This window comes from Nothobranchius furzeri, chromosome 4 (assembly GCF_043380555.1).
Source record: "Nothobranchius furzeri strain GRZ-AD chromosome 4, NfurGRZ-RIMD1, whole genome shotgun sequence".
NCBI lineage: Eukaryota > Metazoa > Chordata > Actinopteri > Cyprinodontiformes > Nothobranchiidae > Nothobranchius > Nothobranchius furzeri.
Genome location: NC_091744.1, coordinates 79,870,801 through 79,888,665, shown reverse-complemented (window position 1 = coordinate 79,888,665; position 17,865 = coordinate 79,870,801). Strand labels below are relative to the sequence as shown.

General features: G+C 43.2%; 1 protein-coding gene and 1 long non-coding RNA gene across 2 annotated transcripts in view; one reads left to right on the top strand and one right to left on the bottom strand.

Moving 5' to 3' along the window:
* LOC107389096 (fibroblast growth factor receptor substrate 2) overlaps positions 1-17,865 on the top strand; it is a 28,494-nt gene that overhangs the window by 6,117 nt on the left and 4,512 nt on the right. Inside the window, exons 2-4 of the mRNA XM_015964992.3 lie at positions 9,560-9,631; positions 9,713-9,804; positions 15,536-15,722. Of these exons, the coding sequence (XP_015820478.1) occupies positions 9,739-9,804; positions 15,536-15,722 (253 nt within the window). The 5' untranslated portion in view covers positions 9,560-9,631; positions 9,713-9,738. The remainder of the gene's footprint in view (positions 1-9,559; positions 9,632-9,712; positions 9,805-15,535; positions 15,723-17,865) is intronic.
* LOC139069677 (uncharacterized) lies at positions 988-2,132 on the bottom strand. The gene is made up of 4 exons (XR_011520365.1): positions 2,024-2,132; positions 1,340-1,427; positions 1,168-1,251; positions 988-1,076 (listed from the first exon to the last, which is right to left on the bottom strand). It is a non-coding gene; the product is annotated as an uncharacterized lncRNA (long non-coding RNA).

The window sequence follows — 17,865 nt, the reverse complement described above, 5'->3', positions numbered from 1 at the left end:
CTATCACTATAGGAAAGCTACCGGGGTTGTGGTAATTTTGTGTAGAAACATGCTTTTTTTTTTTGCTAAATTTACACAGGCAGATTGTTTCAAAGATAATTTCAATTTGATGGATTTCCTAAAAGGCATGACTGAATTCTATTCACCCAAAGACAATAACCCAACAAAATGTTAACATAATTTTCTTCTTCTCTGTATTAGAAAATAGAAAATACTGTTAAATACTGAAAACCGGTAAAACTGTAAATAATCTCCAAAGGAAATGTTACTAATACTAACAAAAATATGTGAACATTTATTTGCTTACGTCATCAAGACATTTAAGCTGCCTGCTTAGTCCAGCTGATTTCCCACTCTTGGCCTTGAACAGCTCCAGGAACCTTGGCAAATGCTGATCCAGTCCACTGAAGAAAGACTTCTTGAGGTCAACAGATGTCAGCCGAGCAAACTCTGCTTCAATCTGTAATTGAAGGTGACAACAACAAAATTTTCAACTTTAAACAACTTTTTAAAAAAGACAAAAAGTTGACAAATGTGTGAAAGAGAAAAATCGAAATGTACCTGCTGTTCTTTGAACAGGGCTGGCCACCTTTCTTTGACTTCAGCCGCAAGAGGTTGATTTTCAACTATTTCTTTTCTTCGTAGGGGGAATGTGATGTCCATCATTTCACCAACTTGCTACATTACAAGGTTGTCTGTGGACAATATTGCTAAAATTTTACAAGGTTCAGCTTACAAAAACATGTTTTTGTGATGAGCTCTTAGTACTGTCTTGTATCATTAAGTACCATCCAATGGCTCAGAGATGAATAAATGTTGACACCATTCATGGAAGTAGTTGAGCTCCATTTACTACTTTTAGGGTGACAAACATTTGGAGAAAGAACAAAAATAGCCAAAATACAATAACTCACCTCAATGTACAAGAAACACCTTTGGAGAAATCACCAGTCGGCATTGGACAGCGTAGAATGACAGTGGAAGGTAGTGGTTCAGTTCACTGGGTTCAGTGGCCATCAGTTGATCTGGATCTTTCTTGCAGAATTCGTAACAATGAAGGTGCTCCAAATACCAGGCTGAGAAACATTCAAGAACAAAAAAAAAAAAATCTTGTTGCCAACTTGCAACACATGTACAATTTTAATTTTACAACAACAAACATTTTACCTTAAAGCTTATTAGTCCGTTAGTGTTTTCATTGAGTCCATGATCTCTCAGATGGACATGCAAGGATTGTTTGGATCTGAAATACTGTGAGCAGTAATTGTAAATGAAGGGCAAAGGGCAAGTTCTGCGTAATGTCTGTGATTGCTTTGATAAGGTTCAATGATGCACTTACGATTTCCACAGAAAAAAGTACCAAGTTTACAGGTCCACTTCATACGGTGTAAAAGGCCTTTTCATCATGGGCACCTTTAAAATAGAATCTGAAATAGGTAAAACTTAGGTAAATAATTCATGATTAATGAGGTCAACATTTCACAGAACTAACTTGCAAGTATCACCTAATATTTTGATTAATTATTTCTGTTTCATTATTTAAATGAATACTGACTATATAAAACAATTTATTCGGTTTTAAAGTGTGAAGTAAACGCATGGCGTCTACTCTCTGAGGGTCACATGACGTACGGAGTTTAGCGAGGAGAACGGCTGAGATGCTGCAAGATTCCGCTGCTGTTTCGCGCCACAGATGCGCACATGTGGACCCGGCTTTGAGCATTTAGCTTAATTTTATGAGTATACATTTTCGGAAAAAAGGTTAATTAACGTGTTACCGAGTAAACATTTCCCAAAACAATTTCCCCGCCAACCCTGCTATGCTAACCAACAAACAGCGAGTTACCTACTTCTAACATTCAAATATAAGATATACTAAGTTGCATTCAACATTAAACTTAGAATTACACGATTTACTTTCAGGTTCAGACCTTTTATTTATTCATTTCACTATAACTAATCAAGCTAATGCTATTTAACAACTAACAAATTCAAATTAAACATAAACCCAAAGAAAACTTACCAAAGTGGTGGGCCTCTGTTGAACTGGTTCAGTGTCACCTTTAGATGGACAAAGTAGTTGGTTTTAACCCTAAATGGAGTCGTTAGTCCTTCTGGACAGAACATTGCACGCGTGAAAGACTGCTTGACTGAGCTGAGAGCTCCGTTGACTTCTTCTTCTGTTATCATAGGCACATGCGAAACAAACTTTGCGCCACTTACCGCCACCCAGTGGACATATATTTTAATGCTCAAAAGTCAAGTAGACTTGGATAATTTATTTGACTGGACATAAAATTATTGTTTAACATTTTTAGTGTTGTTGAGATGTGTTTAACTAATTATTCTAATTTATAACAACAACAATACAAAAGCCTTGTTATATTAACATGAAATCAAATGTTGGGACAACAAAAAGGCGTAAATGCAATTTACAGTGTAGGGAAAGCAGAACAAGGAGAGAGTGATGAAGGTTAGCCTGGCCTGCCAGACTCCTCTTCTGTTTAATTCTGAAGAAGAAGAAGAAAATATCATTTCTATAGCGCCTCTCAAGATAAAAATCACAAGGTGCTTCACAAAAACAAAAAAATGTAAAAATATAAAAAAGCATTTAGAAAATGTTTAAAAATATATTTAAAATGAGCAAAAATAGACAATTGTGATAAAAAAATGTTAAGAAAGAGAGAGAGTGAATAGGAAAGAGGGAAATCAGTGGATCCTGAGGAAGGTGGAATAGGTGGCAGGGGTGGACCTTTAAAGCGCCCGAGCGCCAATGGCGCTAAATTTTCTCGTCGGGCGGTAAATACATGACGACTCACCGCCCGGGTGGCGCCCAAGCCTTATTTGTCATTTACACACCGGCTTTCACCTACATCATGGCCCCGCCCTGTAGGAAGCCTCCGTTTTCGTTTCGCGCCCGTGAACCTGCGCGCCTCTAGCCGGCACGTACTGCACTTGTACGATTTGTGCACATACTGCACATTCTAGTTATAGTCACGTGAACTATAAGTTCACTATTAAAGACGAAGTGGAACCACGCTAGAAACACATAAGCACGCAGGGAGATGGCGCCACCACAGGGATGGGATTTCTTGATGAAATCTCCGGCAAAACGCTTTAAAACTGGTGAGGAGAAGCGAGACAGTTCGAAACGGTATGAAGCAGAGAAGCGTGTGCGTAGGTGGAATGATTCTTGGCGGTTTAAAGAAGACGGGAGGCGCAGAGGATGGCCATGTTCGAGTTGAGCTGCGCATCGCCTGGAAAACAGGCGAGAGCAGACGAAGCAGCGGGGGGAGTGGCTGAAAGCCGGCGTTTCGCCGGGGACACCCCGGCTGCGGAAGCGCCCGAAGCGCCGAGAAGCGAATTGCTCACAAAATCCGGTCGCTGCTCGCCGCTCCTCAGTTCAGATCAGACGCGCCCCATTCGAGGCGCGCCTCGACTCGGCTGTAGTTTTTCTTTTAACTACTTGTCCTCCATTTCCTCTGTGTGTGTGTGTGTGTGTGTGTGTGTGTGTGTGTGTGTGTGTGTGTGTGTGTGTGTGTGTGTGTGTGTGTGTGTGTGTGTGTGTGTGTGTGTGTGTGTGTGTGTGTGTGTGTGTGTGAGTGAGTAAGTGAAAGAGTGAGTGAAAGAGAGAGAGAGAGACTATGGTGTGAACCAGTTGTTTCTGCCAGTTGAATCTCTTGGATTTTCCTGCATGTGTAGCTCGGGGGTGATGATGGTTGAAGATATCGCGTGAGCGTTCACACTTGTTCAATTTTCAATTTTAATTCTGGTGCCTGTTAGCAGCTGAAACACATCCTCACGTGCTTGTGGATATCATATACTGTATATGAAGACATGACTGTAATAATAAGTAAAGGTTATCAGCTGTAGCTTCAGTGTGCTCATAGGAAACGTGACAAAAGAAAACAAAACACATTTCTCTTTATGGCCTATATTGTTGTCATCATCAACGTAACATGATTTACAGAATACATGTGAACAACTAACATTTCATGTTCTACCACCGGATGTTTGGATCAAAATATGAACCAATCAGATCTTAGATCAGGTGAGAGCCAGGCGTTTCCCGTCATCATCTATGTTTTGCAGCCGAGGGAGAGCAAGTGCAGCGCCTTGCTCTAAAATCTGCGGCCGCCTTGATCTCACGAGGTTATTGTTGCCTACGTAGGCATGACGTCAGAGCAAGTCGGTGTCAATTCGGACACAAATCTAAACGGCATGCACTGCTCGCCGATCACTGCTGGTCTAATCTGCACAGAACTGGCTCATCTCGAACACAGTCAATGGCTCGAGTACAGCAAAGCGGAGTTGGTGATGTACTGCGTTGTATGCCGGAAGTATGCGACGACAAAATCGTGTTTTGTTGACGGAACAAACAAATTCAAACTTGAATACGTTATTATGTTTGTGAATGTGTACAAAATAAAGGTTTATTACATTTAAAACGGTTCAGTTGTTATTTTGACTCGTTTTGGCAGCTGACCAGCGGGGCCGGTAGATTCTTGGCGGGGCCGGTAAATATTCAGAGTTACCGGCCCGGCTGGCCGGTTGGTTTTGAAGTTAATGTCCACCCCTGATTCTGAATATTTTCTGCAACTCTCACTTTGCATTCAGCGTACATGCGTGGAATGGCGGTGTTCGAAAAATACTTGCGGCTGGAAAACTTGTAGCGCGGATCCAATGTTTTTATCATTTTCTTAAATCCCACTCCTTCTACTGTTCGCACGGGACACAAATCTTTTACCAAGTGGTACGTCACTGCGTCGGTCACGCTGTTCCATCGTCTGCTGTCTCTGTCGTAGGGAGTGAGTTTTGTGAGTGTTTCTGTTAGCGTTTGCTGCCTGGAAGAAGCACTAGCCGCTGCAGACGCAGACTTTTTAGCTTTAGCTGCCAGCTGGCTCTCATTCTATTGTTTGGGATGCCTTCTTTTCAAGTGATTAAACAAGTTTGTGGTGTTGCCATCACTTGCCTTGACGCTCTCCTTGTAAATGACGTTTCGCTGCTCTTTGTCATCTGGTGAAAAACCAAACCAGTTCCATATAATGGACGTGGCGTTTCTCTTCGGAACGAAAACCTCGTTGTCGCTCTCAGCCGCGGCCGAAGCCATGTTTGTTCACACACAGGTGAAAACAAGCGGGGCACTAATATGTTACTATGACTCACTCTGATAGGTTAAGGGTCAAACAAAGGCGTGTCATTCGCCTGAGGTAAGTTCCCTTTTCATTCAGAGGCAGAATTTCAACAGCAGAGCTGTGAATCGTGATAAAAAAGGTCTCTCAAAAATGACAGACCGTCAGATGTGTAGATCGTAAAACGGTCTAAAATCGTCATATCGCCCAGCCCTACCCATGGGTAAGAGAGGTGGTGGAGGACCTAAACTTGGAGACAGCCACAGAAAAGGAGCGCTCAGAGAGATAAGAGGAGAACCACTCCAGAGCAGATCCTGATAGGCCTACCCAGTCTCTCAGCCTCTCCAGTAGCAGGTGATGGTCAACAGTGTCAAAGGCTGCAGTCAGGTCCAGCAGGACCAGAACAGAACAGTCCCCTGCATCACTGTGAGTCAGAAGGTCATTAGAGACCCTAAGAAGAGCTGTTTCAGTAGAATGAGCTCTACGAAAACCTGACTGGAAGCTATCATAGATGTTATGTTCATCAAGAGCAGCTGTGAGTTGTTTAGCCACAACCTTTTCCAAGATCTTGGAGATGAACGGAAGTTTAGAGATGGGTCTGAAGCTGCTATGAAGAGAGTGGTCGAGACTCGGTTTTTTAAGAAGCGGGTGGATTACAGCATTCTTAAAATATTACCAACATCTGCCGATATTGATGCCGATATATTGTCCATCCCTATTATTTTTGTTAACGTCATAAACTCTTGAGCGATCATTTAGACTTTAATAAACATGGTTGCTGCTGCTCTGAGCATGTCAGCTCCTTCCTGTAACACTGGTGTGTGAGCACTACCCTAGTCACCATTTACTCCGCTTTTGCCGTCCTATACAGCGGACCCATGTGATCTGGCGATGTAGGTGCAAAGGGTCAATAGAAGAGATCTTGCATTTTAATCTGTGGGGGAGGGGTAGGAAATTGACAGTTTCGTAGTAATGTTTTAATCTTGTGCAGCACTTTGAGTTGCTCTCGCTGAAATAACACTGCTTCATAAATAAAGTTTAAGTTTGAATCAAAGCAGGGATGCCTAATCCTAGTCCTTGAGGGCTGCTGTCCAGCATGTCTTCGTTGTTTCATTGCTCCAACACACCTGATTCAATGGTTGAATCAGCTGTTTAGTAGCTTATGAAGCTCTGCAGAAGCCTCCTAATTACCTGCTGATTCAAACCAGATGTATTAAAGCAGAGAAACAACTGAAAGATGCTAGATCGAAGATCTCGAGGACCTGGGTTGGAGACAACTGGTTTAAACTAGGGCCCGACCGATATGCTTTTTTTGGGACTGATACCGATATAAAACTTTTAACAAAGGCCGATAGCCGATATAATGGCCGATAAATCTCCCTCACAAAAAAATAAATACAAATGTTCTTAAGATTAAACCCTTCATTCTCTGCCTTTTTTATGCTAACCTATTTCAATATTACACACCAAAGAACTGTCTCACAATAACTCACTAGGGTTTCCAAGTAATGCAAATAAGATTTATTTTGCAATCTCAAAAACAACAGAACACACAAACTACTACTGAAGATGAGCAGATGCTGCAGATGACATCACCGGATGGATCTTTAGTGAAGTAGGCCCACACCGTACTACGACCCTCTTTTTCCATCTGTAATAAAATAATCAGCATAAAAGTAAAGTTATATATCTGTTGATACCAAGACAAAGTAAAATACATTAAATGTGGCATTTTTATACTTAAAAGTTAAAAAATTATCATGTAAATAAATGATATCAGGCATTGTGGCTCAAAACCAATGGCTCTGTTTTTGTTTGGTTCCCCAGCTGTTAAGGTTTTCTCATTTAGTATTCAAGTCTTTTTTTTTTCCTTCCACTGAATTTTCTACTCCGTTTGTTGTCAGGTTTTTTTTTCTAGTTATTCTTCTTTCCCTTTTAGGATTCTTTCTTCTTTAAAAATATTTTCATTAATAGTTCCTCCTATGTTCCCCTGCTGTCCTCTGCTCCCACTCACAGCTCCTCCTCCTGACTAGTCCTCTGTCATCTCTCACTCCTCAGTGCATACGGTTCAGTTTCAGTCATACTCTGCTGGTTTCAGCGTCCTAGCTACCTGATTTTTGGCATTAAAATAATTTTGAGTTTTACACTTTTGTGTTTTGATCCTTTCCAAAGCCAACAGTATTAGGAAAATAAAAATAAGATACATAAATGACTAGTATGTGGCAATGTATAGGCCTTATGTAAAATATAAGGCTGAAAAACACAATAGATTTATTCTATTGTAGAGAGGGATGTTTATTTTCTCGTATTACCGCCCCTACTCCTCTCCCAGCTAGGGAGAGGAGGGGGGACTCCCAGTCCCTGCACAGCGTTTCATTGCTTTGTTGCCAACCCCCCCCTCGCCCGTCCTCAGCTGCGACAACGGTCGTGTGCTGCAGAAGCGCCGCGAAACGGGGACCGCCTTCATTCGTCGCCCTTGTTATCCTATTCTGCAGCTCTTCGGCACTCCAGCCCGCGCCGTGCAGCGATCGTTTCGGCGTCTGCACTAGGGTTGTCACGGTATGAAAATTTAACCTCACGGTTATTGTGACCAAAATTATCACGGTTTTCGGTATTATCGCGGTATTTTTTAAACGGTGTTGCATATGTTCAGAAAGCATTGATAGTCCTGTTCTACACAAACTGAAATAGTTCTGAAAAGGTTTAACAGTGTTTATTAAACCTAAAATAACACAAAGCCTTAGCAAAAGTGCAACTTTTCACAAGTAAAGGAACAAATAGCTTATTTTTCTGGAACTTGTTACAGTAGTCAGTGCAGGTTTAAATTATACAAATCCAAACATTCAAAACATAAACAATATGTAAACAAATCAAAGAAACACCACTTGTTTTCTCATATACTTGTTTTCTTCATTATCAAAATGAAAATCTAAAACTCCAGTCCACACTTGACTTGAGCACTGTACAAGTCAACCTTAAAAAATATGTATTTAAAATAAATAGCCACTTTAAACAAATTACTAAAATAACTACTACACTATGTAATCAAATCCAAATGTTCAAGTATAAATGGCATTGAATAAGTAAACAAATCCATGACAAGGAACTAATTGTATATTTCTCTTCATCATCAACAAATAAGATGCTTCATCCAGCAACAGGGTGTCTGTGACACGGTTTAAATGCTGGCAGAGGGCGCTGCGGCTGCAGTATATAGTGACTCGTTGCATTCTCCCTCAACCAAAAGTCCTCACGTCATGCATTTCAGCTAAAATGCTGATGTTAACTTACCTTGCACCGGCTGTAGAGACGTGGGTGATGGTCACGCAGATGTGCCATGAGATTTGAAGTGTTGCTGCCTTCTGCAGACACTTGTTTCCTGCACGTTCTGCAAACGGGATAGCCGTCTTCTATTAACTGTCCCTCAGCATTTTTCAGAAATCCCAAATATGCCCATACTTCCGATTTAGTCTTCTTTGAGGGCTGATGGATGTCCTGGGCGCTGCCGTCGCCTCCTTCGGCCATTATTTCAGCTTCAAAGTTTTGGTGCCGTTGCAAATTAAAAAGTGCGTGTGCGCGCAGCGGGAACTTCAGCTGAAGCGACGGTGGCTGGTAAGGGTCATCGCGCCGAAACCGCGGCCACGGTAAACCCACCGAGATAATATAGTTTTTTAAAAACTGGACGGTTATTTTTATTGTCAACTTTTTTACCGGGGTTTACCGCTATACCGGTTACCGTGACAACCCTAGTCTGCACTATTTTTTTCGCGAGCCGCGGGTGAACCGCGTGAGTTTGAAAAGACTGCTGAAGAGCGGAGGAAATTGTCTGAGAATATTCCAGAATGTCCACCAGAAAAAGGCCAGCAGAAAAAGGGGAAGCAGCGTGAGCTCTGCATAGAGCGTAATGCTGCAGCAGTTTTATTTTTTCAGGTTAACTTTTCAGTACGAGGCCACGAGGCACACAATAAACTTAGGTAGCATGTTGAGGGGAAACATACTTTTGTCATTATTTTACCGTTCAACTTACCACTGACACAACAAATATGCTTAAAACTGAAGACTTACCTCCTACTTCCTCATCACCGTCGTCTCTGCTTGACTGAATTGCTTCTGCTGCTCCACTGCATTGCATGTGTGCTGTGATGGTGCCCCCCCCCCCCCCCCCCCCCCCAGGAGTGGAGCCACACAACAGTTCTTAAAGCTGGCGCCATCTGCTGGATAGGTAGCGCAATATCGGCCATCTTTTTGGCCGATAGCCGATAGTGTTAATGGCCCCTATATCGGCCGGCCGATATATCGGTCGGGCGATATATCGGTCGGGCCCTAGTTTAAACTAATCAAAATCGATATTGAATTTTTTTTCTGATGCGTCATTAGTAACATTCAGATGTTATGTAGACTGATTATTGTGTTGGTTCCACCTACAGAGCTGCGATTCCTCCCTGCAGACCCACTGTAGCTCTGAGGATGGAAGCAGAGCTGCCGGAGGCTGGATCTAGGTGAGTCCACCTGTACAGTTGCCTACCTGAGTAACCTCATATGTTGCTCATCGTCTTCACTAAAGTTTTTGGATGTTCCAGACATCAGATGGTGCTCTGAAGAAGCCATGGGTAGCTGTTTAAGCTGTCCAGAGAAAGAGTCAGTTCCAGATAATCATCAGAGTAAATTCAAGGTGAGTTCCTGCCCCAATCTGAGCTCAGACTTTGAGGTCTGTTCCAGGCAAAACGGAAGAAAAGGTAAATGTTTTTAGCCAGTGCCCAGTGTTATTCTACATACAAATCACATCACTCTATGAAATATCTAATTGCCATTAGCCCACAGGGATCTATTTGTTCTATTTCTAATGGGTGGGGAGGCCGCACAAGTGACAAGTTCACCACAGAAAATAGTAACTTTTTATCACACTTAATTCCAGGAGATCTAGTTTAGGCAGACCGGGGCTTTAACGTGAGACAGTCTGTACAATCTTTCCAAGCTGACAAAGATCCCAGCTTTTACCCGTGGTAAAAAAACAGTTAGATCCTGTCGACCTTGAAAGCACCCGATGCTTAGCATCACTCAGGATACACATTGAAAGGGTCATAGGAATTGTTCGTCAGAAATACACTTTATTGCAAAGCACCGTACCCATCACATTTACTGACATTGACAAAGAAAATGATGTGATGCATCTAGATAAAATTGTGAAGGTGTGTTGTGCTCTCACAAATGTATGTGAATCAGTTGTACCCACCCAGTAGGCTACAAGTAGTGTGATTACAATTTGATATGCATTTAAGATCAGTGTAAACACTACATTAATTTTTCAGTACAGAAGACTGAAAACTAAACTGTTAAAGAAATGTGATATTTGTACAGATTCAGGAACATTGAAGTTGTCCATCAAATAAACACTGTTGGACTAGCTGTTCTTTTGTGATTTGATTTTTCTACAGGTGGGACAAATCCACTGTTTAGTTACCCTTTTGATTCCCAGACAGGTTTGATGAAACCTCTTTACAGAGCAAACTCCAGACACGCAAACCAACATGCTATCAGACTGACTCTCGACAATAGCACCACTGTGGACCACTAGCACACTCGAGTTTAGGTGCAGAGAAAACCTTGGCTACTAACTCAGGAAGGACACATGTTTTATGGAATTCTTTAGCAATCAGTAGTTCTTTATAAAAAAAACTGTCATCTGGCAAGATCCGTTCAACAAAAGGTGACGTAGGATCCTTATCAGTCCAAACGATGAAGTCACAATATGATTTGCCAGTCATGAACATTTGCATCTGAACTTGATAAAAGTGACAATGGTCACGTTTCAGTCTCATGTTTCCACTTTGGTCTTTTTCAAGACAGAAACTTGTATTTTTTACCGCAACAGTTAAATCTTTGGCACAAAAGGGACACTTGATTTCTATGACACCAGCACCACAGCAGCTGCAAGACACAAAGCCGTCCGGTGATGCTCCAATAAATGGATGAGTGGTTGAGATTGTGAACCCAGCCTTTTCGACCAGAACGTCAGCATGTGTGAGACGATGTTGGTTTTCATAGTGTGGTCGTGCTGCAGCTTCATGTTTCCAGCCTCATCTGCAGATAGGAAAAAAAAGAGATGTTAAATATCATATAAACATTAATAAAAAATAAAAATGCCTACACAAACCACAACCTTGTGTAAGACAGGAAATACCTTGTTGCTTCACTTAAGAAACTGTAAGACTGTGGATAACATATTTCTTTGATAAGAGACACTGAAGGCTTCCTGATGTCTGTTTTACTTGCTGCTCTCAATGTGGATGCAGTAATTCTGCCGGCTCTCTGTTCAAACCCTATTTTGGACTTTTGCTGATCTCGCGTCTGCTTCTCCACCACTTCACTCTGAAAATGCAATAATAATTACTACATATATCAAATATGACTAACCTTATGAAGACAGGGAGGACAGTTGATACCTGTTCTTTACTCACTGACAACTGTTCAAACAAAGCTTCTGCTCTTTTCTGCAGCTCATCTTGACTCACTTCGCCTTGGTCTGCTTTTCGGATTTTTGTGTGTGGTTAAATACAACATCCTTCCCCTGCAGATATTCCACCCTCTTCATAGCAATGTCACTTGGTCTGTCCCATTTGCATTTTTTTATGTTGCTGTTGCCTCATCTTCCCTTTCTTGGTTATGCTGCCATAATCTAAACAGCATAGCAGACACATGAGAGCAACACACTCCCTGTCCAGCTGTGCAATTACAATGAGCTCCTAGCACAACACCATCTCTTCGAACCACTGCCCATGGTTTTGGAAGGGGTGTCATTTAATCTTTGAGTGGTTTACCTGTAAAAAAATAAAATAAATAAAAAATAAAACATAAAATTACGTTCTGCAATTAGCTTCCTGGCTAACGTATCATAGCATACGCTAGCATACTACCGGCATTATGTTTGGCTACATACCTTTGTAGTAACGACAAAACAATCCCTTTGTTGTGAACTCCACAGCTGAATCTCAGCCACAAATCCCGACTGAATCCGTTTATATCCCTCCAGACTTTTGTAGGCTTTCAGCGACTGTCCGGTGTAGTGTGAAGGAAAGTTGATGAGATAATTGTATATGTCGGGATACTGTAACTTTGGGAGTCCCGCGACGCGTACCACCTGATCTACCGGTTTAAAAAGTACACCCGAAGGTAAAGAGGGATCACTAATCTGTAGTCTCTGAAGTTTAGTTGTGTATCGCTCTTCATCACTTTCCAAAAGTTGCCTGCAACCATCCGTTGTAGTCGCCGCCGTTCATCTATTTTCCCCGATCGCGTTCCTGCCAATATGGCGTCGTAAACAAACCTGGTCACGTGATGCCCGGAGCTCTATATAAGGAACCTAGCAGGTTGCATCGGGTCACTGACTAGTGTCAGAGTCTTTACAGCAATCCTCATACTAAGCAAGCATGCAGCGACAGTGGAGAGGAAAACTCCCTTTTAACAGGAAGAGACCTCCAGAGGATCCTGGCTCAGTATTGCCGAGTTTCACTCCCGTGACTCTGCAGTCGCATGAAACTCAAATGGGGGGCAGGAAGTGTTTTACTCCACAACAAAAGACAGCGTGAAGCTGGACGAAAACGATTTTACTACGGCGTTAAATGAGCTGGCACATACGCAGTATCGTGGAAAGAATACATCTTCTTTTAGGTCATGACCCATATAGCTTTAAAAGTCGCACTTTTCATCCACTGTGGAGAAGTTACCCAGCGCTGAAGCGATCGCCATCAAACTACCTTGTGCTGCCTTCCTCACATTACCCTGCAAACCAAATGAAAGCCTTTTACAGGCCTGGAAGCCTGCAGCTGATTTATTTCAGGTTGGTTAAGCTTTCAGTGATCCGGAGACGCTTGAAATGATGATCGTCTTGTTTTTGCTCAGTAGGTAGTTGTGCGATTTTAATTATTTATTTAACCACTATTCATCCAGAGTAGTCGATTCACAACTCATTCTCATTTACAACAATGATCTGGCCAAGAGGCATTCATTATCTCATGACAATGATGCTATCACTAATGGTAGTGATCAGTATGTGCTAGGATCTATTTGTAACTAACATTTTATACCTTTTAAAGACAAATTTCTGGTTCTTCTGTTTGATTTTAATAAGGTATAAATGCCACGTTACAACACAAAGCTAAATGCTAAAAATATTAGCACTCTCAAAGCTATTTGCAGTATAAAACTGTTAACCTGAGGTTTTTATGGCTGTTTCTAAGCAGCTGTTTATAAAACATTTAGTAATCTCTTACCTGTTAAAAAGTGATCGCTGTAAACTAGCAGTGTCTGTTTTAAGCTGTAGATTATGGATCCACTTCTGCCATCTTTCTTCAGCATATTTTAGTTTTTAAGTGAAGTTCTTTGTGGCGCGCTACATTTAAATGTTTGTCTTTGTCCCGATAGGGAGCCTAAGTCACGCCCACCACGGGCCCCCGGAAGAACGAAAAAAATGAGCGCAAGTCAACGGGGCTAAAAACGCTAGTTTCTAAAGGGCCATTCCCATCTGTACCGGGTCGGCCCGGGCCGGGTAGCGTAGGTTGTTTACATATCTGGGTGGCCTGGTATTTTTCCGGGCCAACCAAGGCTTATTCTCAGCCCTCTTCTCGAGGGGGTCTGCTTCAGGCCGACCAGGGCCAACGCACCCACTGCTGACAGCAAATTCACACCTTCCATTAGAGCAAGCCTCTGATTGGTGGGTAGAATCAGCCCACATGGGCTTAAGGCAAGGATGTGTGGAATCATCCGGGCCAGGCTGGGGCCGACTGGGGCTACCCGGCCCGGGCCGACTCGGTACAGATGGGAATGGCCCATAATCCTGCTTGTTTTGTACCATGGATTTCACATGAGTGAATTTTAAAAACATTTTGATACCAAAAACATGCTTATTTTTGAACAGGGGGAAACGCTATTTTAGGTTTTGTGTGAAAATAAGTCAAGGACTGCAAATGCGTTTCACAAAAGTGACGTCATCAAACCAGACACAGAGAAAATGGCCGTAAGTTCAGCAAACTGTCCTTTGTAGGGATGGACAATATATCGGTATCAATATCTGCCGATGTTAGTCGGGTTTTTAACATATCGGTATTGGTTCGATAAATCAAACCGGGCCCATATTAACAACCGATATTTTTTCCATCTCGTCTCAATTTGTTTGCCTGTTTCAGAGGGTGGGGGTGGTGATGTGAATGAAATCATCTCAGAAGCGTGTGTGTGTGTGTGTGTGCGTGTGTGCGTGTGCGTGCGTGCGTGCGTGCGTGCGTAATAACATAAATTCAGCTTAAATTATTTCATTCTATACAAAATCTGCTTATTTTAGAAGCATTAATGTCAGAATATCTGTATCATGAGTATCGGTTATCGGCCACACCAGTGATCTTAATATCTTAATATATATTAATATCTTAATATATCCAAAAATGTAATATCGGTGCATCACTAATCGGTGCATCACTAGTCCTTTCTTCAGAAGGAAACAGCCACCATAAATCAGGTCATGTGGTAAGTAGCAGCTACGCTAGGGGGAGGAGATTCTGTGGTGACGTCATATATGCGACATACCGACATCTGGTGTGTAGTCATGCTAATTACAAACTTTTACCAGCTGATAAATCTCACAGTACGTGACTGGCGTGGTCGAAACATCATCATTACTTTTCACTTAAATAGACGTACAACTTGTGTGATCCAGGGCGTAAGGCAGAGCGGGTTAGGAGATGGCTTTTATCCCCATTGACTTGCATTCATTTTTTCGTTCCTCCGGGGACCCATGAGCCGACCGGAAGGGGAGGAGCCTTAGTGATTATATTAACCGTAGACCTCATAGGATTTGGGCATTTTAATGCCCAGTTATCAAAGTAAACAGCATTTTGTGCAGTGCCTGCCACTTCCGGACCCCCATCTGCATTTGGTGACATCTAGGTAACGTCATGTGAAACCTAGCAATAAGCAGCCATCCGCCACAACTCACTAGGGATGGAGAAGTTCGCAGGCACACACACACTAACAACTTATATCCCAAGTAGCGCTTCCATGGCTACATTGTGATTTCTTACTACATAAACGGCACCTTGGGGTTCCCTTTGCTCTGGGACACCAGGATGGAGAAATAGGCAACCCTCACGTCTCTGACTGCAGAGTTAAAGGAGGTCAGAAGGTCCTTTAGATGCAGCAGATGGACGTGGAGACGGGTTTTCTTCCACAAGCGCTCAACTTTTCTGCACTGTTGCTTCAGGCTGAAGTTAAACCAGAAAGTAGGGTTCACTGCAGGAGCTGATCGGGCTCTGACAGGACAGATGTTGTCCAGGATGGAGAGACAGCGCTCGTTAAAGCGAGTAAAGAATCTGTGTCATTATTAAGAGGAAAAATGTGACTGTGTTTGCTTCCAGGTGATTAATGTTGACGATGATGGAAACGAGCTGGGCTCAGGTGTCATGGAGCTGACCGAATCAGAACTCGTCCTTCACACCCATCGCCGCGATGATGTCAGGTGGCCATACCTGTGTCTGCGACGTTACGGCTATGACTCCAACCTGTTCTCATTTGAGAGTGGCCGGCGCTGCCAGACAGGCCAAGGTACACATGCCTATCCGAGTAACCTGCTCCACACTGGCCATGCTAACCAATCAGCTCACGCCTGTCAGCGATGGGGCATTTTAATACTGAAAACGCCACGTAGCTGCTCAGCAAGGGTGTGGCTTAACGACGAGCTCTTAGAGAGTGACAGCCCTAACCCAGAAAGGTGCTTCTGGGCCACAATAACCTTTGTGGCCCTCTGCAGTCAGAGGTGGCACCCACCATTTTTTTCTGATCTCATTGAACTAAGTTGGATCAGTACTTGTAAGATATCTATAGTCAGAAAGCAGCCAGAACCTCTGGACTAGTTCATCAACTTCCTGTTCAGCCTCAGGTAAAACCAACAGGTAAGGTAGGAAATGTGGTGGCATTTGGCTAAAGTTGCTCTGTGTCTAATGTTTCTCATGCATGCTGTCTGGACCATGGTCTGCTCAGGGTTGGGGTGGTATTGGTAAGTCTCAGATGGGTAGGCTGATCAGCTGATCAGTATTGATTGTGCTGTGGATACACAGGGATCAATATGTGTGTTGGTTTTGTGCACCCTACAGTCTCAGTGACTCGTGTGTTTGCGGCCTTTGGATGTGTTTTCCCTCTTCCTCGTCTGTCAGGTGTTGAAGTCAACTCCACGTTGTCCCATTAGACCTCCTGGTTCAGCCCCAGACTGTCGTCTCTCCACAGGTGTCAAATGGGCCATTCCCATCTGTACCGGGTCGGCCCGGGCCGGGTAGCGTAGGTTGTTTACATATCTGGGTGGCCTGGTATTTTTCCGGGCCAACCAAGGCTCATTCTCAGCCCTCTTCTCGAGGGGGTCTGCTTCAGGCCGACCAGGGCCAACACACCCACTGCTGACAGCAAATTCACACCTTCCATTAGAGCAAGCCTCTGATTGGTGGGTAGAATCAGCCCACATGGGCTTAAGACAAGGATGTGTGGAATCAACCGGGCCAGGCTGGGGCCGACTGGGGCTACCTGGCCCGGGCCGACCCGGTACAGATGGGAATGGCCCAAAACTCTGGTCCTCGAGGGCCGCTCTCCCACCTGTTGTAGTGTTTTCCTGTTTCAACACACCTGATTCCAACCAACAGGTGATTAGCAGGCTTCTGGAGAGCTTGATGAGCTGCTGCACAGGTGGATCGACTGTGTTGGAACAGGGAAACAACAAAAAGATGCAGGACACCGGCCCTGGACGGCTGGAGTTGACACCTGTGGCTTAGACCAACCAGGGGCACGTTAGCGCTGTGATGGAGTTAGTGGGCTGACCTGCTCTTGTGTTGATGGCCCCCGTGTCTGCTGAGCGTTTGTTGGACTTGGTATCTAAGCTAAGACCTGCTGGTTACCCACATTACCCCATGCTAATTAGAATTTTAGGATGTTTTTGAGTTGTTAACTCTAGGAATGGGCGATGTGGCCTAAAATCTCTATCGCCCTCATTTCTGAAGCTCATGTGGTGATGATACTTATTGCAATATGTTCTTTTCCTGTTTATACATGTCTGAATGACAATCTCGCATACCAGATGAACTGCAGAACAGATGAATCCAAAAAGTATTTGATTACTTTTCATGTTCAAAACTTATTTAAATTAAAATCCTTATGTTAAGGTTCTTTTTCCAATAAATGCAACAACTCAAAATGATCCAAAATGGGTTTAATGAAGGCAACTGGATTTCTTTGGTTTCACTTCTCGTCCAAGGAGCTCTGTCAGTTCAGACGGGAATATGGGAGAGTCGAGCTTAGAAGCTGTAGCTAAGGCTGATGGGGCCACTAGTGTACTGGGGAGTTGTACGGTGCCTGTCTGGTGACTTTAGGGTTTGGTTTCATCAAATATGTTGTGGTCAAACAGATCAGACCCTAAGAGGCTGAGTCCCTGACCATAGCCCTGACCACTTCCTGTCTGTAGACACTGGGGTTGCTCTGGATTTGGTCCAGATGTTTGGAAGAACTTGGTCTGCATTAGAGCTCAAATGACCGTCAGTTTTTGCAACTTTTCTGGTTTGCAGCTGCTCTGAAGGCTTTGATGCATTTCTGAGAACAGTCGTGTTCAGCATTTAGATGGTGAAGGGAACTGTCTGACTGCCTTGTCTGAGTGTGTCAGAAGCTTACCTGTCGCAGGTAAATCAGGAGGAGGACAGGTGAAGGGAGA